Raw genomic sequence first — 24,037 nt, forward strand, 5'->3', positions numbered from 1 at the left:
TGTATGGTGAAATAGAGCTGTTACGTTTTTAGAATAATTTGTATAGTTTATGAAGCAATATCCTGCAATCGAGTACGTTCTCATAAACAAAACTTACAATAACCTTGTAAGTACTATAAATATTTCAACAAATTCCACATTAAAAGGGACGTTCAGTAACTTTTTTCTTGGATGCCTCAAGTAATAGTTATGAAATAGGCAAACTTGCTATTAGAATGTATGGAACCAATGGCTGCCAAAGACCTAAGACCCAAAATTCATGTGACAATCACAGATCAGAGTTCCAGTTGCCTACCTCAGCTGCCTGGCAACATTTACAATTGCAGAATTGCCTTCATTCCAAAGTTATCTCTGGTGGTTTCACTTTATCAGAGGCGCCAGATGTACGCAAATTCTTGATTTCTATACAGAATAGCTGTTGTGGGTTCAGTAAGTAAGTTTTTATTTTCAGATTTTTGCTAAAACCAGAACCTCACACTTGATGAAACTTTAAATACAACAGATCTCTGAATTTAAAGCAACTGGAAGATGTAAGAGGGCAGGCTGCACGGCACACAGAACTATTCTCTCCAACCAACCCCTCACCATTTACCAGCATCTGCTGTCTAAGGCATCCATCTCTTTCTGCCTAAGGGTAGGGCTGGCCTTGCTAGAATTATTTTTAGGATAACTGACCTAGCATTAAAGAGAGGCATGAAATGGCCAGTGGTTTGCTAAGAAGTTTCCTTCCCATAGATTAGTGGTCTGTAAGAGTTATGGGAAAGATTGTGAACATTCCTCTTTTTTTATCTGAACTACAGTATTTCCCCTACTTTCTTCCCTATCTCATGGTACTTTGCACAATATTTAAAAAAACAAAAGCAGCCATGTTGTTCCATAATATCAAAGGAAAGACCAACCCCCCCAGTCAAGCAATACTTTTATTAAGACCAACCGAAATGTCACATAATTTACAATATTTTGAGGAAACACAGATCCTTGCATGCAGCAAAGGGACGGAATGGGGAGATAGTGTTGTCAAATTAACAATCCATTTTTTTTGTAAGGGGGTTATTAGTCTCTATTAGTTTTTATTGTAGCTTTTTGTTGTTGTTCACTTAAAAAGTTATTTCTGTGCAATGGTGGCTTTGCACTAGTGGGGAGGGATTTCATCATAGATGTTTTGCCGATCCTTTTATCCATTGCAGCCCTTTGTGTTATATTCCACACTGTTGCACACAACCTCAAGTATTGAGTGAGAGAGGTATTGGTGAAAGTCAGGTGCCCTGCCTTCAGGGGGCAGATCTGCTATGAAACTAATGAAGCTTAAGCTTCAGGGTCTTTAATCCCAGGGGGCCCCAGAAGCTGCTTTTTAAAAATGAATCTAGTAGACCCAATCTGAGTCGCACAACTCATTTTGATGATTTTGTTGTTTATATTTCAACAATCCTGAAGTTTGAGAGTTGGTAGTGCAGATGTTGTAGAGGTGTGGTGATCTGTCATGGAACAACCCCAGAAGATATCAGGCGTTACCTAATTGCTGGTTGTGAAGGGGCCCCCATAACAATTCAAGCTTCAGGGTTCCAAAAATGTAGGTCTGTCTTGCACGAGTGAAGTGCTTTCTGCTAGCGTAAAGCCACCATTGCATTCAACTCACTATATCATTTAAAGTTTTATTGAACTAGCTTTAAAAGTGCATACCACTTTCCCATTTTGATGAAGTACCAAAAGCAACCAGGAAGAGTATGTGTGCATCTTCAATACCTGCAAATTGAAATGAGTGATAGATGATGTTATGCATCTGGACACAGTGAACTGCCATATCTGAGCTGAGAACAGGGATGATGTGTACATTTGCACCTGCTGATCAGCAAAGGGAGGGGAGTTGTCCTATATGGTGTGAGCGAGGCAGTGGTTTGCCACCAATCTGAGCACACTATGGGAGAAAACTTCCACTTGTGTTCAAAATGCTCTGAGCCTGTAAGGGGTGCAGGTGTGGGGTGGCCTGGTGCTGGTGGTGATTTGAGAGCCAGTGTAGTTTTGTAGTTGAAAGTGCTGGACTAAGATCTGGGAGATCAGGGTTCAAATCCCCACTCACCCATGAAGCCCATTGGGTAATCCCATTGGTAGGTTAGGCTGAGAGGCTGTCATTGCCTCTCAGCCTAACCTACCTCACAGAGTTGTTGCAAGGATGAACTGAGGAGGAGGCAAAGAACCATGTACACCACTTTGAGCTCTTTGGAGGGAAAAGTTGGGATATAAATGCAACAAATAACTTATAATTTGAAGGGCTCTAACCCGGTGGTAAAGCACCTCCTTTGCATGCAGAGGGTCCCAGGTCCCTCTCCAAAAAAAAACAAACCAGTTTAGAAGAAAAGTGGGTCCCGTGTAGGAAAAGGTCGAAGACTGTTAGCGTAGTAGGGAGTCCTCTGAGTTAGACTACCTGACTCAGTACACGGCAGCTTCGTCTGCTCTTCTGTGGGCTCTTGCTGAGGCGGGAAGGCGACGTCAAGTTGCCTTCGTCTTCTCCCTCTCGCAACTTGGGGAAACGTGCCCGGCCGTGTAGCCGCCGCCGCCGCCGCCGCCGCTCCTGTCGGCTAGAAGCGAAGGCGGAGGTTGCCCCGTCGGGACTCCTCCTCCGAGGGCAGGGCCGGGGGCGGGCAGGCGGAGCAGGCAGCCGGAGGGAGCCCCAATCTCGCCGTCGCGCTCCTGCGGGGTGGAGAGAGACGTCGGCGCGGGGTCGAGTGAAGCAGCAGCAGCCGCCGCCGCCGCCGCCGCTCCAACCAGAGCCAGACTCACCGCGAGCCACCCCGGCCAGTCCTGGCGCCTGGTGGTGGCGGCTGCTCTGAGGAGGAGGAAGGTCGGCCGGCCGGCACCGCGGAGAGAGAGAGAGAAAGAGGGAGAGGGAGGGACAGAGAGCCGCGGGCGCCGTGCAGCGAGACGACTCGGGAGAACTCAACTTTCTGCTCGCCGCTCGCCAAGCAGGGGAGAGACTGCGTGGTGCAGGGGCTGCGGGAGCTGCAGCAGGGGTCGCCACCATGAGGCGGCTCGGGGGCGTCCGCCCGCCTCCTCCTCCTCAGCCGCTGTTGCTGCTGCTGCTGGGAGCCCTTTTCTACGTGCGAGGTAAGCGCTTCCGAAGGGACACCCCCCCCCCCGGTTTCCCGCGCTGCTCTCAGCCGCCGTGCGCTGTGAACGAGACTTGCGTCGGGGAAAGGCTCCTTTCTCTCCTTTGCCTTTCCCGCGGTCGAAGTTGCTCCGGGCTTCCCGAAAGGCGCTCGGCCCATGCTCAGGCGCGCTCGTCTCGCTTCGCGTTTCGGACCCAGCCCCGACTTGAGCTCTCGCCGGGAATCCCCGGACTCGGCCAGTGGCTTTTTTCTGGCCCTCATTGCGGGTGCGCCTGTGTTCTTGCCTTGAGCCTCTACAGAGCTGCTCCCCTTTTCCTAGACCTGCAGCCCTCTCTGGGCACGTACCTGGGAACAAATCCCGCTGAACAAAGCAGGACTTTTAAATAGCACCCAACGCGCTTCGGTTAGCGTTGCAGGGAACCCCCCCCCCCTTTTCTTTGCTCCCCGGGGTCCTTGCCCTCGTGGCTGTGGACCAGAGAAACTTCCTCGCAGTCTTCTCTCTCCTCCTCCCTTCCCCCACCCCTTTGTTTCTAAAACTAGAAGTGATGGCATCCAAGTTTCGGAGAGTTGGTGTGTCGGAGAGAGTTGCCTGTGTTCACTTGGCAAGGGCAGAAAGAGCACTCTGCACATGGTACAACAACTTCGCGTAATGATTTGCCGCCCCCCCCGCCAAATCCGGGACACACTGCCCGAGCCGCTGGCTCTGGGGCAAAGCCTGGCTGAACTCTGGCTCAAATTAAGCCCGCTCCCTCCACGCGCAGGAGCAGCTGGGTGGAGCGGCGGCGGCGGCGGCGGCAGCGGCTTTGCTCATTTGCAAGAGGTGCTCGAGTGTTTCTGGCGCCGGCGCGCGGGGCATCCCGCCGTGCTAACTACCTGCTTTCTTCTTCCCTACTTGGCATTGTCTTTGTCCCATCCGTCACACGCATGCCTCGTTCTCCGGCGATTCCTGTCCTCCTCAGCCTTCGCAGCTCATATTGTGTAGTAGAGCATGCATCTGTTCGGGCCGCTGATCGGCTTTCCTGTCCCAGCCCTTCAAATGTTTCTTCTTGCAACCCAACCGGATCCCTGCAAAGCCACAGCAAAGGGATCTCCATTTCCTTCATGTACTCTTGCCTTGAAACATGCTTGCTCTCCCCCCACTCCTCCAAAGGGCAGCCGCCGCTTTTGATGCACATACGCCCACCTCCTCCCCTCTGAAGTTGATCTACTAAATTTATCCCTTTCTGTTCACCTCCCCCCCTTCTCTTTCTCTCTTTCTCTCTCTCTCTCTCTCTCTCTCTCTCTCTCTCTCTCTCTCTCTCTCCCCCTCTCCCCCCCCTCCCTCTTTCTGTCTTTCCCTGCTGCGGGTGAGTGAGAGACAGTGGCATTGTTAAATTCAGTGCTGGAAGGTTGTATGTGTGCAGGTTATTTCTAGCCTTCTCTTGCGTGTTGGGACAGCAGCCCTTCCTCAGCAGGAATGCAGCTGCTCTTCCTACCAGACAAGCCCCTTAAAGGTACAGACCTGCTAGGGTGGAATCTTGGGCTCCATTTACTTTCTTTCCCCTCAGATTTTTTGTGGTCTTGGGAGTGCTTTTATAGTAGTAGAAGAAGTAGTAGTAGTAGTAATAAATGCTCAAAGTGAGCACCCATAATAAATGCTATGTTGGGAGCAGGAAAGCATGTGAAGAAGAAAAAAGCAGCTTTCTCCCTGCCTGTTGCTTACAAGGAAGACTGTGCATCTTAAGTGTTTTGCAGTGCTGTATTTGAAACTGATGTAGAAAATGTGTTGTGGTTAGTGGTTCACAGATGTGTGCTGAGCACATTATTGGTGCTCAATAAACAGTGGCAGAGTAATAGTAACTATGTTCTTGGAGGGGGGGGAGATATGCTCTGCTGTTTATTAATAAGTTGAAGTTGTTTGGGGGGGAGCAAAGTTTCCCAGATGTTTGTGGACAAGTTGACATTTTCTGTAGCAGGAAGTCGGAAGCATAATGCATCTTCCTCTTCTTTTGGCTGCTGCCTGTGTAATTTCATCCACCTGTCTCTCCAGATGCTGATTGGGAGTTGCAGGAAGTCTCTGCCTTAGAAGTATTGGCTCCCATCATTCTCACAAGCATTGGCCTTGGGGCACAATGAGGTTGTGTTTAGCTTAAACAGTTCCTTTCTGATCAGAATGCTGCTTGCGCTCACATACACCCCCCCCCCTTGCAGTGGCAGGAGCAATAGTTTGAAAATGCCGGATAGAACAGGCGGAACCTTAATTTATTTTTATTGCTAACCGGAGGAGTTTAAATTTCTCTGGCAAGTTCTGTGAGAGCGTAAAGGAACAATTTAAAGGCTAGACCACTGCCTAGATAGAGGACTGGGTGGGATTTTATTTTGGCTCTTACCCAGGTGCTTCTATTTAATGTGTCCTGGCAGTTAATGACTGTTGGGGGGATGGTTTGCTGTAAAGTGTAGGTCATTTGTCATGCTTGCTTGTTAAGTGGCAGTGTGTTGATGTCTGCAGAAGGCACTTTTATGCCAGGTTGACTCAGGAATAGCAACATCCGTAACTGAGGCTTCATTCCAGCATTATTCTCCTGAGTGTCCCTCTGGGGAAAAGTGCTGGCGTTTATGCCTGAATAAACAGTTTAGCACATTTTCTTCCACATATATGCATTCTACTTCAGTTTTTCTACTCACTGATTTTAGTTTTATCTCCATTTGTTCCTGCTTCCTTGCAGCGCTGAAGTATGCTAGATGAAAGAAAATAATAAAAATTAATTGGGAAAAATAATTTATGCTTAAATTTAGAATACTTGCAAGAGCTGGTGCCTCTTTGTTTTTGTGAACAGTAGCTCCAGTGTGATTGTGAAGACAACTTAATATGCTTAAAAGGTTAATAGAACAAAGGGCACAAGCAAATAATTTCAGATAAGAAACTCTTTCCTGTTTAATGTTGTGATACTGTACTGTGCTGTCAGGCTGCACCTTTATTTGTACGGCATCTGAGTGTGTGTACACAGGATATCTGCTCTCCCTATTCCTATTCACAGCTTTTATGTGGTGTCCCTGTTGTGCTGCACCATGCCAGTATCTATGGGAAGATTTAGGTTCTTCAGAAGTGAGGCTACTGTGGCTGTGTGAGACCTGTTGGTTGGCCTTTGTGTGGTGCCGTTTGTTCGTAATCAATAAGTTTGTTAACATTGCATGCCTTCATGACTTCCACACCATGCCCCATAGTTAAAATACAGTGGTACCTCGGGTTACATACGCTTCAGGTTACAGACTCTGCTAACCCAGAAATAGTACCTCGGGTTAATAACTTTGCTTCAGGATGAGAACAGAAATCGTGCTCCGGCGGCGTGGCGGCAGCAGGAGGCCCCATTAGCTAAAGTGGTGCTTCAGGTTAATAATAGTTTCAGGTTAAGAACGGACCTCCGGAATGAATTAAGTACTTAACCCGAGGTACCACTGTATAGCAATGATTCAAACAGAGTATAGCACACATACTGCTGCATCTTCTCAAGAATTTTGAATGACTGCCCCTTGACCTTAATTTAATAGTTAATAGTAGAGGGAAGTTGGCACTCCAATCAAATTTTTAAGAGAGATCCTTGAACTTAAGCGCTTGTGGAAGTTGCATCCTCTGTCCTGGTACCTTTTCTCTATGACATGCGGTCACTCAGTATCATGAATGTACTAGCAAACTCCCAATTATTATGATAGATGAGATGTTTGTGGAGGAGAGTTTTAAGGACTCCAGAGTAGAAAGGTCAGTTCAGTGAAGACCAGGTCCATCCAGGTTCTGGCATGGAAGACCCACCTTAACTTCAGTTCATTGTTGTGCCCAGGTGAATCCTTTACTTTTTCTCGTAGGAATTCATGACATCCATTCATTTGTGTGGAAGAAAGTACAGTCATACCTTGGTTGCCAAACAGAATGCATTCCGGGAGTCCGTTCGACTCCCAGAACCATTCAAAAACCAAAGCATGGCTTCCAATTGGCTGCAGGAGCTTCCTGCAGCTAATCTGAATCCGCGCCGTACGTTGGGCTTCCAAAAATTGTTTGAAAACCGGAACACTCACTTCTAGTTTTCGATCATTTGGGAGCCGAAACGTTTGGCAACTAAGCCGTTTGAGATCCAAGGTACGACTGTTAAGTGCATTCAGAAACAGACACCTTCTGGAAAGGGTGCTAAATCTATTTCCTGCCCCATGTAATTTCAACAATGGAGAAACCTGCCTGCTTCCATCTGTGAACTCTCACCATGGTTTCCGTTTCTTGGTCACACCAGAGTGTGAAAGAATATTGGGAACTGGTGCTCCTAATGTTTGAATCTCTATATACTTGTCTCTATTATATACAGTATTATTACCTCCCGTAATAGTTAACTCGGGTGGTGAGTGCTAACAGGGTTGCAACCAAAGAGGAAGGTATTGGTGTGCCACAGGGAATACTGAAGTTTTCAGGTGTACAAAGAACCATTTAAAAAAGCCCCAAACCTAAGGCGGCATCTACTTATCCAGCCCCACAAAAACCTGCCATATGAGGGCTGAACATGCTGTGTAGCCACAGAATGAGGTGTGTTAGTTGGAAAAGAAAATCTGTGTATGAGTGGGGGAGGGCCTGACTAGTTGACTAGAACCCTGAACCAGGAGCATTCCTTCTGGAAATTGAGGACACAGTGCTATGTATGTGTGTGTAAGTGGTACATCATTTCCATATATGGAGGCTGAGTCTCTTTTGGCAAGGTTCTCTGAAGTCTTCAGCGGATGTTCTTCTAAGCCCTGTTACCTAAAATTTGTTAAACAGCTCCTATCTGGGACCTTCAGCAGCCTATACATACCCTTTCCCTAGTGACCCATAGGAGCAGTTTTGGCCTACCTGTGCTAAAAAGTGGTTGCAAACTTTGGGGGCTCTCCTGAGACTATTGCAGATGATAGAAGAGGAAAGAGACCCACAGGTTAATTTGACAGTAGCTCTTTGCTTCAGCAAGTACTATGGCAGCTATCAAAAAGAAGGCTGATAAGATAAAAGTTGTTATGTCGGTCCTGAAGTTCAGAATGCCAGATAATAAATTCACCAGTGTACATGTCTGGCTGGTATGAATTACCCCTGCCTTTGATACCTGAGATACTTATTTATAGGACCCATCCTATTCCTGTGACTATACTTTAAAAAAAAAAAAATTAATATTGAATTTTAAATTGCTGTAACCCACCCTGGGATCTGCTGGCAAAGGGTTGGCAATAAAAGATGATGATGATATATGCAGCAAACCAAATTAATTGAAGGGTTCTGTTGATTGAACCCTTTTGATTTACTCCTTTAAGCAAAAAAGTATGTAGAACAAGGAACCTAGTGACACCTAGATTCCTGCTTTTTCCTCTGAAAGGTCTCTTAGCTTTTTGGACCTCTGGATTCCCCTTTGACTTTCTTTGCTCACAGATTTCCCCCCCCCCACTTATTCTACTTTAGAAATCTATTATAGGCAAGCAAATTTCTCCTGGGCTTATTGGAGAGGAGTACTTTGAATTGTACTTAGAATTTACACCTTACCTTGTACGGACTGAAGTAATGGAAAATGACCTTTGTCTGGGAACTGAAGAATGTAGTTTGGAGGTTTTTAAGCAGAAGTCGAGTTGTCATCTGCCACGGATGCTTTGCTTTGATTCCTGCAATGCAGGGGGTGGGACTAGATGACCCTAGGTGTCCCTTCTGATTCTACGAGTATTGTATAATGGGGTACTTCACAGAGGCAAACTTTTCTAATCTTTTAACCACTTGGTAGACTCTGAAAGGCTACTATTAGGTCAGTTTGAGTTCACAGTTGTAGCTCCTTTTTAAAGACAGTTTTCCTAATCCGGATAAATTAAATTATTCCTGTACCATCTAATTTAAGTTTTTAAGGGTTATTACACAGACAAAGCATGTGATCTGTAGTAGACTCAAAAGGTGGGGTGGAAAAAAATGGTGGGTGTAACATTCCCATCATTTTTAAATGAAAGGTGTTGCTAGTTTGCTGCAGGGTAATAATAGATATTTACAAATATTTTCAGTCTTAAACAAGTTACACTCTTCAATAAAAGTAATACCTATCTTCCCTGTTATGCGTTCAATAGCTTCTCCTCATCCTCAAAAGGAGGTGGCAAGTAACACAGTTTGTGTCTGTGAAAATGAGGCAGAAATGTAAATAGTTACACTTCTCTTTATGTTAGAATGCAGATTGTCTGGGATATTTATTATTATTATTGTTACTGTCTCTTTACTGACAGGTTTTGTTTGTTTGGGAAAATGCTATTCTAGGAAGCAAATAAAAAGGATTGGGAGAGGAAAACATGGAAGAAACAGGCCACCATTTACAAAAACTGCATGTGTGTGTGATATATATTAAAAGGGTGTACACACATAGTATTAATGGCAAGGCAGCCTTATAATAAGCTTGGGAGATTGGATTACTGAAAAGCCCCACCAGCTGAATCTTGGTAGGAGATCAAATAAATTCTGAGGAGTTTCTCACAATTTGCTTTCCTTATATTCCTTTTAAGGGGTGACAACCATGAGAAAGGAATACAAATACAGAAAGATTAATTGTCTCTATGTGTTTATATAAAACATTTCAGGTTATCAGAATTTTTGTTTTTACTCATTGAAAGCTATTGTAGTGTTGCTCTATCTTTTTTTTGGTCTTATTTCAATGGAATACATAGAGTGCCCTTACTGGTTTTCTCTTTATGGGCATTGAAGTATGAAAAAAAGGTTCCCTTAATTGATGTGGGACTGAAACATACTAATTATGGTGCTCTTACAGCATTCTCTCTCTCTCTCTCTCTCTCTCTCTCTCTCTCTCTCTCTCACACACACACACACACACACACACACACACACTATATCCTATGTAAAATAACAGACAATAATGCAGATTATACAGTGGAACAAGTGCTTTAAGACAGATACAATATGAAGCTTTGTAAAAATCCCTCCGTGAGATCTCATGTTTGTGTTTCCATACGATTTTTAAAAAGCTCTTATTCTTTCTTCTTGCTGTGCAAACCTTTTATGCAAGCAGGAAAACTTGGCCATGCAAAAGTCATGGTTTTGAAGATTTAACTCTTTGACTGCCGCTGTGATTTCATTTATTTATTTATTTCATAAAATTTACATACTGCTTGATTGTCCAAATAATTGAAGTGGTTACATTGCAGTGTTTTGGTGTAACACCCCCCCCCCCCGCGCGCAAATTTTGTAGTGCTTCAAGCGAAAACAAGGACTGGGAAAATAAAAGTAGTTCATAGAAGGATGGCCAGCACCGTTGCTGTATCTGTGCATACCTTTTATTGAGACTGCCACAGTGCCTGCTGAGTATTTTGTTCTATTTTTAAAGTACAGTGGAACCTCTCTTGTCAAACGTAATTCGTACCGGAAGAACATTCAACTTCCAAAATGTTCGACAACTGAGGCGCAAAGGTCTGTCGGCAATTTCCATTGAGAAAATGGAAAAACACACAGCGGAAGCCGTTCGACTTCCAAGGCATGTTCAAAAACGGAAGCATTCACTTCCGGTTTTTGGCATTCGGGTTTCGAAATGTTCGGCTTCCAAGACGCTCGAAAACCGAGGTTCCACTGTAACACATTCCATTACACTGTGCCCAAACATTTCTGAACAGTTAAAAAAATATACTCTGTTAAATATTATCTTTCTAGTTTGTGAAAAGCCGGATGCGCATCTACACATGCTCATGCTAGAGTGGTGTTTCTTTTAGGAGTGAAATACAATTGGTGTAGATAATTTCACCACTATTGAGTTGTATGTGACATGGGGACGTAGCTGCAGTTAGGAACTCCCACCTTCGTTTTGCCACTTCTCTTGTATTCTCTTGTATTATGTTTTAAGCTGCCCAGAGTGGCTGGGGAAACCCAACTAGATGGGTGGGATATAAAACAATAATATAACAACAACAACAGTGCTGGAACAGATGCAGATTGCCTTGCTACTACTGTCTCTCCAGATAAATAATATCCTGGATACAGTCTAATTTTACAGAGGAAACCATGAACCTGTTAATGAATGTACCTGCCAAATACAGATTAGATAAACAAAGATCTTTGCTAAATCCCCTTTCTATTGTTGTTTCTGTGGCTGTTCCTTTAATATTACTTAAGGAAATCTTTTCAGGAATATGATAAACCATTTCCTTTTTGAAAGTGCATGCCCTTTAAAAAGTATGCTGCTGGCTTCACCTGATGGAGGAGCCTTTGAGCTGGGCTTCTCTTGGCGTTCAGCATGCTCGCACTGCATTAATTGGCATACTGTATTTAGTGGCTGTCTGCATTTCACACAAATCATGACAAAGAACACTAATTGCAGCTGTTGTCCATGAAGTTAATGTGTCTAACGGTTCGGCTTTTACCATTGAGTTTGCAGTATCTTTGGTTCACTGACATGGCTGTTTTGTTAGGTGTCGGTCTTCTATGGGATTTTGTTCCCTGTGCTGAGTGTTAGGGATATCAGTTTAATCCACGGTAGGCAACCTAAGGCCTGGGGGCCGAATGCGGCCCAATCACTTTCTAAATCCGGCCTGCAGACTGTCTGGGAATCAGGGTGTTTTTACATGAGTAGAATGTGTCCTTTTATTTAAAATGCATCTCTGAGTTCTTTGTGGGGCATAGGAATTTGTTCATTCCCCCCCCCAAAAAAATAGTCCCCCCCCCCCACAAGGTCTGAGAGACAGTGGACCAGCCCACAGCTGGAAAAGGTTGCTAACCCCTGGTTTAATTCCTCTTCTCTATCTCGACAAGAACAGAGTTTGCTAATATAGAAAGCGAAAGTAAAGTGTATTCCCTTTCATTACCATTGCTACATTGTAATCCCAATTATTGGTCTTGCTTGTTTTGTATAGAGTTGGTAAGAGCAAAGTAGTACCCTTTTTGATTGCTTGCTTGAATGTGGATGAGACCATATTTAGCTGTTCCTCCAGCAATTCTTTTGGAGTGGTGAAATGATCTATTTCATACATGGGGGCCCTAGGTAAAGGGACCCCTAAACAATTAAGTCCAGTCGCGAACGACTCTGGGGTTGCGGTGCTCATCTCGCTTTACAGGCCAAGGGAGCCAGCATTTGTCTGCTTCCGCAGACAGTTTTTCTGGGTCATGTGGCCAGCATGAATAAGCCTCTTCTGGTGAAACCAGAGCAGCGCACGGAAACACTGTTTACCTTCCCGCCGGAGCGGTACCTATTTATCTACTCGCACTGCATGCTTTCGAACTGCTAGGCTGGCAGGAGCTGGGACCGAACAACGGGATTCGAACTGCTGACCTTTCACTCGGCAAGCCCAAGCAGCACAGTGGTTTAACCCACAGCGCCACCTGTGTCCCGCATGGGGGTCCTAAGGTTGCTGTAAATCAAGTGTTGTGATTGCTCCTATCCCCCCAAACCTAACTCTTTAAAAATAGTTCAAGGGCATGTGAAAGCATACTCATTTGATGATCCAGCATAGTCTAATGCCCAGTTTAAGTGCCTTGAAATCAGGGGGCTTATACATAGTTAACTCTGTGAATTGATGGAGTGTAGTAGATTCTGTAGTGTGAAACTGAGTAGCTTCATTTATAGTGCCATCCTATACTCAGAAATAAGCCCCACTGAGTTCCAACGAAGTTTGGTCCCAAGTAAGCGGGTATAGGATTGAAGCCTCAACCATGCAAGTGTTTCTGATGACTAGAATTGCCAGTGTGGGAACAAATTTATTCCAGTGGAAAGCTTTATCATTGCCCCATTGCTAAGTAAGTTGCATCAATATTCGTGACCTTAGAATTGTAATGAACAATGTTGGCTCTTGCTGTTTTGTGGAAAGGTTGGCATTATGCAATTTCTTTCTAGGCTAAAATCATCTGTTTTCAGATGCTTTAATGACCTCCCTCCTCACAGTCCCCATGCATAAGTTACGGTTTTACTGCTTTAAATATCACCACAAACTCTCCAGTCATTGTGGAAGAAGGTTCTCTTTCAACCTGCCTGTGTTACCTTATAATTGGATGTGATCCTATCTCAATGCAGTTGGTGATGGTGTGTATCTCCTCTCCGCCTTACTTTTCTGCCTCCTCGGCCACCATTCCTCCTCCCTATTGAAACCAGCCTGATACAGGGAAACCTTTTCAATTTCATAGATCCTTTAACAACTTTCTAAAATAATACCATATGCATCAAGGCTGATGCACATGCATGCTTTTTGATAGAGAGAAGGCAGTGTAAATTTTTTTTTGGTTATATATTGATATTTCTTTCCACATTTCTTTTTTCTTTATATATTTTTTTGCATTATTCCTTTATAAATGAAAATCTTTCAATAAAAAAACTTTTTATAGTACATGTTGAACTTCATTTTTGTATTTCATATATGTATATCCAAAGCATGAGGGTGGCTCAAAAAATGCTTTAAGTTGCATGTATGAAATCTGCTTTCTTTTATAGCCAGGCTTGGATCATAAATGTGTACATTCAATTGATTAAAATGTCTTCCAGCTTGAATGTGTTTGCACTGCCACTTCATGTCCCTTCCTTGCAAAACATACAAAGGTTTTAAAATACTCCATCATACTGTTGCCTCACCTAAGATTACCCGTGGCTAATAGATAAATTTATCACTTGCTTTTCTTTTTTTTTTAAATGATATTTATTAGATTTTAACAAGAAAAAAGTTACATAACAATTAACAAAAGAAAAAAAAGTCAGAAAAATACAAAAAACCAAAAGTTTAACATAAAAAAGAAGAAAAAGAGAAAAAAATAAAAATCCCTTTTTTCAATTTCTTATGGTCATTTACTTATTTTCCCGACCTCCTCTCACCTCCCTTTTTTGTATTCCATTTAAAAATTAGTTCAGCAAATTCATACCCTCTTGATTTACCCTTAAATTCATCATCATATGTTCTAACTTCAAATTTTCATCTGATGTCAATCCATTCTTGCATGTTCTTATTTTACCTTATTACTTGAACTTCATTTCATTTCAAAATCATTAACATTGAAAATTTTACAGTTCCGTTTACCAGTAACTTCTTTAACCTTAATCTCACCTTCAAAACATTAAAATTTCAAAATTTAAACCATATTTAAACTTATCACTTGCTTTTCTTCCCTAGTTACATCTGCTGACAAAAGAGTCCAGTCAAGCGGTTTCTGACATCCGTTGTGTCATCGTCGGCTCCGTGAAGCTCCTAAATCTCACATAAGCATCGCTGGTATTGATTATACAGTTGGCCCACATCTTATGCAAGGGATTGGTTTCAAAGGTAACACGTATTTGCGGCAATTGTGTATAGCCAAAATTGTCTTACCCTTGGAACCACCCTGAGGCTAGCCAAGCTAGGCTGCCTTCTAGAAGGCAGTTGGTGAGGGGAAGAGAAAGAGCATCCCTATCCGTCCTAGAGCTGGGGTGCCTTGCCCTGGAAGCAACAGCAAGAGCTTAAAAGCCATTTTCGTGGTGAGTCCACTCGTGGTTACCACGACAAGAGCTTTTAAGCTGTTGACCTTGCTTCTCAGGCTCATTTGACACACAGACTCTGGGACTGGTAGGGATACTCTCACGAGATCATAGACCTCACCCACCTTGCCCACTTATAGTTGAAATAGTGTAGGTTAAATGTGCTCAAGGTGCACCCTGTTTGTTGATCAGATTAATGATCCTGTGGAAGCTGGATGGACGATACATTATTGCGATTTACTTTGGGGAAATCCAGTGCTTATTGAATAGCAAACAGTGAGTTCTTTTTAAAAACCAAACCATAGTGATCAGCACAGAAGTAGTCTTCAAAACACATCTACTAATCACCAGCACATCAATTTATTCCTTGTTACTAAGATAGGCAAAAACTTTACTATTCTTTTTGTAACTGGCTGGCAGTCCATCCCAGTTTACGGATTATTCTGTCCCTGATGCATCATTGTTATTGTTTTAATATTGCATGTCTCATTAGTGTTCAGTCATAATCTGGCTAGCTCTCTGGTAGAAGGTGGCAACCTAGCTTTCCCTGGTTTCCTTCTTGCCACTCCTCTTTATGACCCCTGTTGTCTCTTTGTTTCCCCCTGTTAAATTTGTGCTGGTGATGTGGCATGTGTGCTGTTTTTCCAAATAGCCTGAAGTTGGCTGTAACCAAGAGCAGCAGTTAAATAGAGCCCAATTTCGCTGCTTCCTGGCGTTCAATTGTTTAACTCCATTTTCTGGATTTCTGCGGTTTTGATTTACAGAGAAGCAAACCTCCGTGGTGCCTCTGGGCATCTCTTAAAGCCATTAGAACAAGCTCCATTATTTTCTGGTGCTTAGAAATTCTTCTCTTCAGTCTGAGCATCCATCAAAATAATGTATTCCCTGTAAAGGCTTCTGGAAAATGTTTTAATGGGACCTTTTCACACTTGGGGACAGTTCTTGGATGGAAGAGAAATTGGGGGAAGAGGGAATGCGGGTCAGGCTCATAGAGGGTCTGACTCTGCCTTGCACTGAGCATTGACCTGTATCCTCTCTGCCTTTACCTCTGTGCAGAGGGAGTGGTGTGAACAGAGCAGAACCAAAGCTGGCCACAAAAAGCGCTGGGAGGAAGAAGGGAAAAAAAAGACCCCACTCTTGACAAAGAGGCTATTGTACAAAGGTGCCGTATAATTTATCTCCAGGAGTTTATTCCTGGTTGCTTTTCCTGGAAAGACCAAAAAACTGCCTTCCTCTACTCACTGTTTCCCTCTTCAAGGGATATGCTGGAGAGGAAAAAGAGAGAGAGGAAACATTTATTAGTGAAAGACCCATCTATCTTCCACTCTTCTTCTCATGCCTATGCTCTCCCCACTCCACTTGAAAGGGCAATGCCTTTGGCAGGAAACCTACTCTTGCTATTGGTCTGCCAAATGATTCAGTTTCTTTTAAGTCTTTGCCTCTTTCCTAGTTCATCTCTTCAAAGTTAAATCGGTCTTGGAAGAGTTGTTTGAGGAGGTCTGCTTGGTGTGCACTTGAGGTCATGGGAACTTTGTTCCCATTGGGTTGGATAAATTGTGCAGCAGATATTTATTTTGGTTAATATGGCATATGCGCAAAATGAGATACAGTCAATTTGCAATTTATACACAATTTAACTTGAATGAATTTAACTTCACATGCTTGATCTAAAAAAATTAAAGGGAACAGGCTTTTTTGGGGGGTGGGGGGAACGTTGGCAGTCCCACCTGCCATTGCACTCACCTTGGGAGAGCGTTTGGATGTTTGGGGAGCATGTTCAGCAGCCTTTGGATAGTGCGTGTGGCCTTGGGAGAGAGTTTAAAGGTGCAGGGACAGTTTCTTTAGACTATACACGATTTTGGCTTTTCGCGCTATCCCAGTGTGTACTCCCTATATAAGTTGAGAGTCGAATATGCTAGTTAATAGCAGTGCTGTTGATAAGAATTCATCTTGACATAGGGTACAGCAGGCATTGTCAAGGGGGCACCATGAGTGCTGGGGTGCCTCTGAAATCTTCCCCTGCCATCTGCAAAGCCTCTGAGCATACACGCATGCACACACACATTTACTGCCCCTTGGTCATGAGGTGACAAGGGTATATACCTTTTTCTCCCTTTAAATTGACAATGAGCTAAAGGACGAAGTTGGAAGAGTGTTTTTTCCAAGGCCAGGTTAATTTGACTGGATCTTACTTTTACCCACATCCCTTAGAAAAGTGAAGTGTGTATATACACACTTTGTCTCTTTCAGTCTTGTGGGGAAGACCTGATCTAGGGGAGAGGGGAGAGGAAGGGCCAGAGGTAGGGAGGGGAGCCCATAGCACTCACTCGAAAATCCAAATATGTGCATGGGCCAGAAATGTTTGGCAACTCCTAGGAGATGTAGAGTTGACATTCTGGCAATGTGGGAGCATTTATGTATTCTCCTCCATCTGTTTTCATATATGTTCAGTCATAGCCTTTAAGAAAGGATTAGTGTCAGAGCAAAGTGCTTATTTGAGAGGAATAAGAGGGAAGGAAGTTCAGAGACAGAAGGTGTTGCGGAAGAAGATGCAAACTTAGCAGTGAGGGACAATTATAGAGGTGCCTCATCAACAAAGAGAAGAAGGAGCAGAGGTGTTGGCAGGAGCCAGTCTGTCTTCAGGCACAGTAGCGCTAGAGCTTGAAGAGGAAGATTGAAACTGTAAGGCCTGAGTGGCAGGTGTGAGATGCGCTTTGCTGATTGCATATTGAAGTGCTAGATGAAGGGGTGCAAGGCATCAACGGAGGGGAAGTGGAAGGGAAACGAAAGGGTTTTAATGCTTTGCATTGAGGACAGATGCTGGCAGAGTTTTAATTTGGGGGGGGGGAGTATAGAAACATACTCAGAATTTTGATTTGGTTTTGTATTTGTCACTTTCCCAGCCACAAAGCTGAGAACAAACTGGCTCACGGGAAGAGGCAAGTATTAAAAATAGCAAACCACATAATAGAATATGTAAGAGAAGCCATATCCACACAGGTCAAACCATCCTGTGTTAGGGTGCTAAAATATCAACAACCCAGCCAATGGTTTTGGTGACTGATTTTCAAGAAGCTGAGAGATCAGGGAGCACATGACAGAGGGCTGCAGAGTACAATGTACAGGGAAGATAATTTAAAAGATAAATACATGAGAGTAACTGCTCCAGCATTGGTTCAGAATTAGGTTGTGTTTACTACATCAGTTCTGTGTGTTTTGTTTTCTAGTGGAATATACAATCTGCACATAATACCATATTTCATCATTAATATTCTAATACAGTTTTTAAATACAAAAATGGTTAACGCTGTAAGTAAAATGTTTATTCTATTTAGCAATATTTTTAAATGTATGGTGCTGTAACAAGGAATATATAGTTTTAAATAATAATAATAAATTGTTGCTATACTGGCCAGTTGTATGATTTGAGTATGGCTAATTTTATTTTAATGTATAATGTTTCTCACCATAAGGTTTCAGAGTGGGTTACAACAATCTAATAATACAGTTAAAAACAAGTAAAATAGTTTATACAATTTACGACATGGTTATTAGTTTTAATGTTGCTTTGTTTTTACCATTGGGGGGTGGCTTTGGATTATGACGCTATCACAAGCTAATTTAATTTTATAATTAGGTATTACCATTACCGAATTGTCCCTTAATTGCTAGCAAAGGCCATGTCAACAAGCCACACAAGTTTAACAAAACAAAAACAAGCCACATGGATGAACTAACAACACAGTACAATCAGACTTGGAACAAGGAACGTCCTAGACACCCTTCTCTGTGTCTGATTATATTGTATGTTCATATACAACTGGCTTTCACGTATTCACGTGTTATAATGACTCCAAGAACAGAAAGAAGGAACTATTTTGTTTCTTTCAATAAAATTCTGAGCAGTTGCAGTGTGCACATGCACACGTGATACAGTGCTTCCCACTCCTGCACCATTTCAAAGCATGTTGGGAATCGTTCATTTTGCACCATGTTCCTCATTGAAACCTCCCAGCACATAGAAAGCTCATGAATCCGGGGAAAGGTTAGCGTAGAAGATGATGCAGCATGCACTGCTTCGTGTTTGAATCAGCTCTGAGGCTGCATCCACATGAGCCTACCACTCTTTCAGTCTTCATTGTTTTGGCACATAGTAGACATCTCTCAGCCATTCTGTCTGTATTAGCCACAAGGAGAAAAATGAAAGCTAAACTTTGCAGATAAGTGTATTAGAAAATGTTTAAAGAGTATACATATTTTTATGAATCTCTGACCCAGATGGAAGTCAGGGTGGTGGACACAAAGAGGTCAGAGCATAGATCAAGGACCTTTTTACCCTTACTGGGTTTTACAAATCCTGTATAGCTATTCCCTTCCCATGGTGGCCATGGTTGCCCACTGTGAAAACAGGATGCTCAACTACATAGGCGATTGGCCTGATCCATCAGGGGCTTCTTAGATTTAAGAGGAGCCTTTAAATAAGATGCAGAGTCATGTACATGACTAATTGATTCTAATGTGCCCTGTATCTCATGGAATTGTAGAGGTGGAAGGGCCCACGAGGGTCATGCAGTCTAACCCCCTGCCATGCAGGAATCTTTCATTCAAGGGGCTTGGGCCCATGGCCCTGAGTCTCATGCTCTACCAACTGAGCTATCCTGTTTCTCTTGTATATGCAGGCCCTATTCTGTAATGGGCTGAGAGGGCATTTTAATTGTTAATAGCCCCCTTTTTGAAAGTGCCATAGGTGGCCTCGCACCACAAATCAAACTTCAGTGGTTGATGTTCTGGCTAGAACTGCAAAGCATTTGCAGGCAGCCAAAATGCAGTATTGGATCCTGAATTTCCAAGGGCGTACTTTTATGATTTAGGGATGCTTTTAGTTGTTTCCAAGATTGATTCATAGAAGTTATCGTGAAGTTCTTGTTTACACATGCTTGGTATTGCGTGGGGTGTTAGCTACATTCCTTGCTTACTATCTTGGATCATTGCTATGCTACTGTGTTTGCTTGCTGTGAAACACGAACCCCACCTACACCTGCCTGCTCACCTGTGGAAATCACCATGCTAGTATATTGCATAGGCACTTCTTTCGAGATGAAGTTGCAGCAAGTTTCCAAATTTTCATTCTGGTTCAGCCTTGGGTTTAAACCCATTTGATAGTGTAAACAGATTAAAGTGAGTTAGAGCAGTTGGGTTTGTTAAGTCACAATAAATGATCATGTAAACAAGCCCCCCAATCGGTTGAAAACATGGCCTTTGGCAAGTAGGAAGAATGACGGACTAACTCGCACTGAATGTGGCCGCTTATCCCAAGCCAAGTACTGAATGTTTAGGACTCCTGGGGAGTGTTTAGAGGGGGTCACTGGGGAGATTATTCAGATTTTGAAGTGGTCCTCATTGAGCACTGGCTGACTCCCACACCCCTTTGAGCTGCCTGCCTGAATGGACAAGAGCACTCAGAAGCACTTGCTACTTAGCAGACAAAAGGTGCTGTGCACACTTTCCCCACCCCCTTATCCTTGCCGTGCTATTGGGGCTCTTGTGCTTGGTGCCCTTTCTCTGCTTTGATTGGGTGCTCGCCCAGTGATTTGCTCAGGGAACAGACTCCGTAAAACCAACAATACCGGCTGTGCTGGAGGTCTCCGGTGTGGAGGGAAACACTCCAAAAGGAACTGTGACTTCTCATGGAGCCAGCTGATAAGAGATTTTGAGGCGGACCGCTTTAAAGTTTTGTGGTTACTGTTTTATAGACATCGTCAAGATCTGTCGTGTGATTCCACATTTAGGAAACTGGCACAATCACATTCCTCCAAGTTAGGAAAATCGGAGTTGCTTTGTTTAGCAACGAAGCACCTCAGTCTAGCAGGCTGCACCCCTTCCTGGCTCTTGCTCAGACCCTGATCTACTTAGGTCTTTCAATGTGGTTCCTCCGCCCCATCCCAATAGCCTCCCATGGAGCTACCTGGGCACTTCAGGGGCAGTGCTGAAGTTCTTGCCTGTCTCCTCTTCTCCTGTGGCCAGGAGGAGAAGAAGGGAAGTCTTGGAGCTAGCCAGGAAGTGAGGTAGGTGATCTGGTTAGTCCGTGTGTGATGGCTCCTCGGGATCATTGACAGGATGGAGATCTGCTGGGGATGGGATCCTGCTCCTCTTGCTCTTTACTTGAGGAGACCTCAAGTTTGAAATCTGGGTAGGGCTGAATCCTGGCAGGCACATACACGCCTTATTGAACCTCTTCAAGTGAACACAGAAGCAAAACAAAAACAAAGATATAGATTGATATCTTTGATTGATCTCCTCTCTTTTTCTGTTTTTTTGTATGAATAAACTAATCCCAATCTTGCCATCTTGCCTGGCATTGATGAGGGGGTGGAAAAGAGAAAAGGCTTCAAAACTAAACATCAGCAGTTCTGTTTGTGTGCTGCTTCCCTCCTTCCATATTTTGATTGCTTCTACTCCTCCTATGCCGTCTTTTTAAACATAGATATGATATGTTGTACTAGGATATTTGCAAAATGTCTTTAGGTGCTGGTACAAATGGAAAAAAGACAACCCCAGGTGTTCAATAACTTTCTGAAAAATAGAGGCCTTTTAAACCCCTCTTTCGCCTGAGAGAGAGATCTTTTAAACTTCTTGATCATGTAAGGTATTTAGAGCATGCTGGTCACCAGGGTCATGTCTAAACACTTGAGTAGGTGTGCTCAGACTGAATGGCTGAGTGGAAACTTGAACCTCAGTGTCCCTGGTCTTAATCCAACGCTAACTGCAGCACCACACCAGTCCTCTTGATTAGTTCACCTGATGCATTTGTAGCAAGTATTTGGGGAACCAAACAAATCAAAAGTTTTAAAAAGAGTGGGAGTATTATAGAGTATATTTAGAAAAATATTGTTCCCAAGTAAAATCCTTAATGTGCTTTGATTAATTTTCACAAATTATACAACAAGACAGATAATGTATCTCATACAATACCGGTGAATTACAAGGTGAAAAAGGACGCAGTTAAAAAAAGAGGAAAAGGACCTGTAGTGAGGTGGATGGAAGTCACACCTAAAAAGTACAGTAGAAGGTTATTTATCTGTGATTTAATGTATCAGAGACATTTTTGTTGAATTGTGTTTTCTTTTTTGTATCTTATTTTATTTTGAATAACAAATGGAATAATTGTAATACTTAACAAAATCAATAAAGAGCATGGGGGGAGCGGAAGTATTTGGGGAACTTGTGAAATTTCTGTCTGCACATTTACTACCTGCTGCTGTGGTGAGGAAACAGCACAAAAATGTTTTATGGCTTCATCAGGCAGAAAGTTTTGGGTGTCTCTGTAGCAAGCGTCTAGTGAAGCTGCACCTGTAGAATCTCTGCCTGGACATTTTATAATTCCCTCCACTGCCCTGCTTTACAAATTGCTTTGTGCCAGAGTGTCTTTTCAAATATTTAACTTATTCAAACTAAGCTGTGTGTTCTCCCCTCTACCCTAAATTCAGCATGGACCATACTTTAAAACTTACCTTTCCTGCACTGTCAAGTTTCATATTGGTCACTGGGTTCAGGCATATACTTTGCAACAAGTTGAGCAGTTTTTAACTATAAGTTGAAGAACCTATTCCCCCTCTTTTTCATTATATGGCAAAATGCAGTTCTGCCAACTTGCCCTTTTCAACATAGGTCTGCTACTGTGGCTATATAATAATTGTAAACGGTCCATTGATTTCTTCGCTAATTTTGGAATGCACAAAAATATGGGACACAACAGCATTTGCCCTCCTGGTGCCCTCCAGTTATTTTGGACTACAACTCCCACCAGCCCCAGTCCAAAAATTCTGGAGGGAACCAGGTTAGCAAAGGCCCCTCCAAACCATTACTCCCCCCCCCCCAAAGAGCCTTACTTGCAAGATTCAAATTTCAGGTTTCTGCTTTGCTAATAGCAACTAGAATTACCAGTATATATTTTATATGTATTCAGTATACATACATATGCACATACAAATGTATTCAGCTATAAACAGGCTCTTGAAGCAACCTACACATCAGATACTAAAACAGTAAAATAGTCAGTCAAATGAATCATAACAGCAGTGGCACCTAGATAAACAATTTAATCTGATGTTGTCTGCATATAATTTAGGCCCAGATCCCTTTGACATACACCCTCTATTGAATTGTGGTTGGCTATAGGTTTCCTCCTTCGTTTACCAATATCTTCTTTAAGTTACTGGTCTTCAGAAGTTTCTTCTGCCCTCTCCATTTTTCTCATCTACGGGATGAGAGGCTGACATTGGCTTTTTATTCTTTACCTCCTGTTTTTTTGTTTGTTTGTTTGTTTGTTTTGTTGCTGAATGGAATGCTCTATTTGTTTTACAAGCCAAACTATAGAATCGACAATGATTTACAAGTCTACAGCATACTTCAGGAAGGCCTTGTAGTGTGCTCGGTGACTTGCTTCACCCATTGTATGAGTGTCCAGTATAATTCAAGGCACAAACCACTGTTTGAAAGCTTGGATAGGGGCACAGTTCCTCTGCCACCTGTACTTAAAAAATTCTGTTTCCTATGAGAGCGTGACCCTTTGCTGTGAACGCTATAGATATTCTGATGACCCAGTAGGCGATTTTGTCACTTTTGCCTATTCTTAGCACAGCCTTTCACAACTTGGTGACGTCAGATCATTTCAACCACAATTTCCATCACGGGGTTTGTAGTTCAAAACATCTGGATGGCAACAGTGTTGAAGAAGGCTGTCATAGCTGGACTACATTTGCTGTTGCCCATTTGGAGTTCGGTAACTAATCTCAAATAAAATGTATGTGCTGAGACATTAGTCTGCGTGACACAGGATTATTTTGTGCACACAGAAAATATGTCCCACAAAAGCTAATTTATCTTTGTTGCTCATATCCCAATTAACTTTTTTTGTTAGAATGCCAAGCTGGAGGTTTGCTGGCCATCCATCATGTATGCCTTAGCAAAGATTTCTGCATTGCAGTAGCTAACCCTTGCGGTCCCTTCCAACTCCACAATTCCATGCTTCTGTGATTCTATGATTCTGTTCAGCTAACAACAGATCAAGAGCAGAAACAATGCCTCTATTAATATAATGCTTAATGCAAGTTTAACTTTTAAATACTAACGTTGATACGTGCTCAATTTACACATACACACACAAAAGTTGCTTTCTGGGTGAAGCATGATTGGAGGGAAATCGCTTGATTCAATCTTGTACAAGGAGGCAGATACTACAAATGGAATGGGGGTTTGTAAGTAGCCACTTGCCTAGTTGAGAAGCAGATCCTTATGCAGCCATGCTCACAGGACTGCAGGCTCTCAATGAACTCTTGAGTTTATAGCAGTGGGTCACTGCATCTGACTGTTAACCAGAAGGCTGGTGGTTTGAGCCCACACAGGGATGACTATGGGCAGGATTCCTGCATTGCAGTGGGTTGGCCCTCAGGGTCCCTTCCAACTCAACAATTCTGTGACACTCCAGTC

The 24,037-nt window shown here is 43.1% G+C and overlaps 2 protein-coding genes across 5 annotated transcripts in view; one reads left to right on the forward strand and one right to left on the reverse strand.

Annotated features, from left to right (window-relative positions):
- Positions 1-4,222, reverse strand: part of CSTPP1 (centriolar satellite-associated tubulin polyglutamylase complex regulator 1) — a 138,664-nt gene extending 134,442 nt beyond the window's left edge. The window contains exon 1 of one of the 2 annotated variants that reach the window (XM_081856130.1): positions 3,978-4,222. In XM_081856130.1, coding sequence (XP_081712256.1) covers positions 3,978-4,207 — 230 coding nt within the window. In that variant the 5' untranslated portion in view covers positions 4,208-4,222. Of the gene's footprint in view, positions 1-2,422; positions 2,558-3,977 lie in introns of those variants that run through there. The other variant, XM_081856131.1, reaches the window with a different exon arrangement.
- Positions 2,876-24,037, forward strand: part of LRP4 (LDL receptor related protein 4) — a 100,467-nt gene continuing 79,305 nt past the window's right edge. For all 3 annotated transcript variants that reach the window (XM_081855390.1, XM_081855391.1, XM_081855392.1), the window contains exon 1: positions 2,876-3,102. In XM_081855390.1, the coding sequence (XP_081711516.1) occupies positions 3,018-3,102 (85 nt within the window). In that variant the 5' untranslated portion in view covers positions 2,876-3,017. The remainder of the gene's footprint in view (positions 3,103-24,037) is intronic.

Source organism: Podarcis erhardii (genome assembly GCF_964252035.2).
Source record: "Podarcis erhardii genome assembly, chromosome: 1".
Taxonomy (NCBI): Eukaryota; Metazoa; Chordata; class Lepidosauria; order Squamata; family Lacertidae; genus Podarcis; species Podarcis erhardii.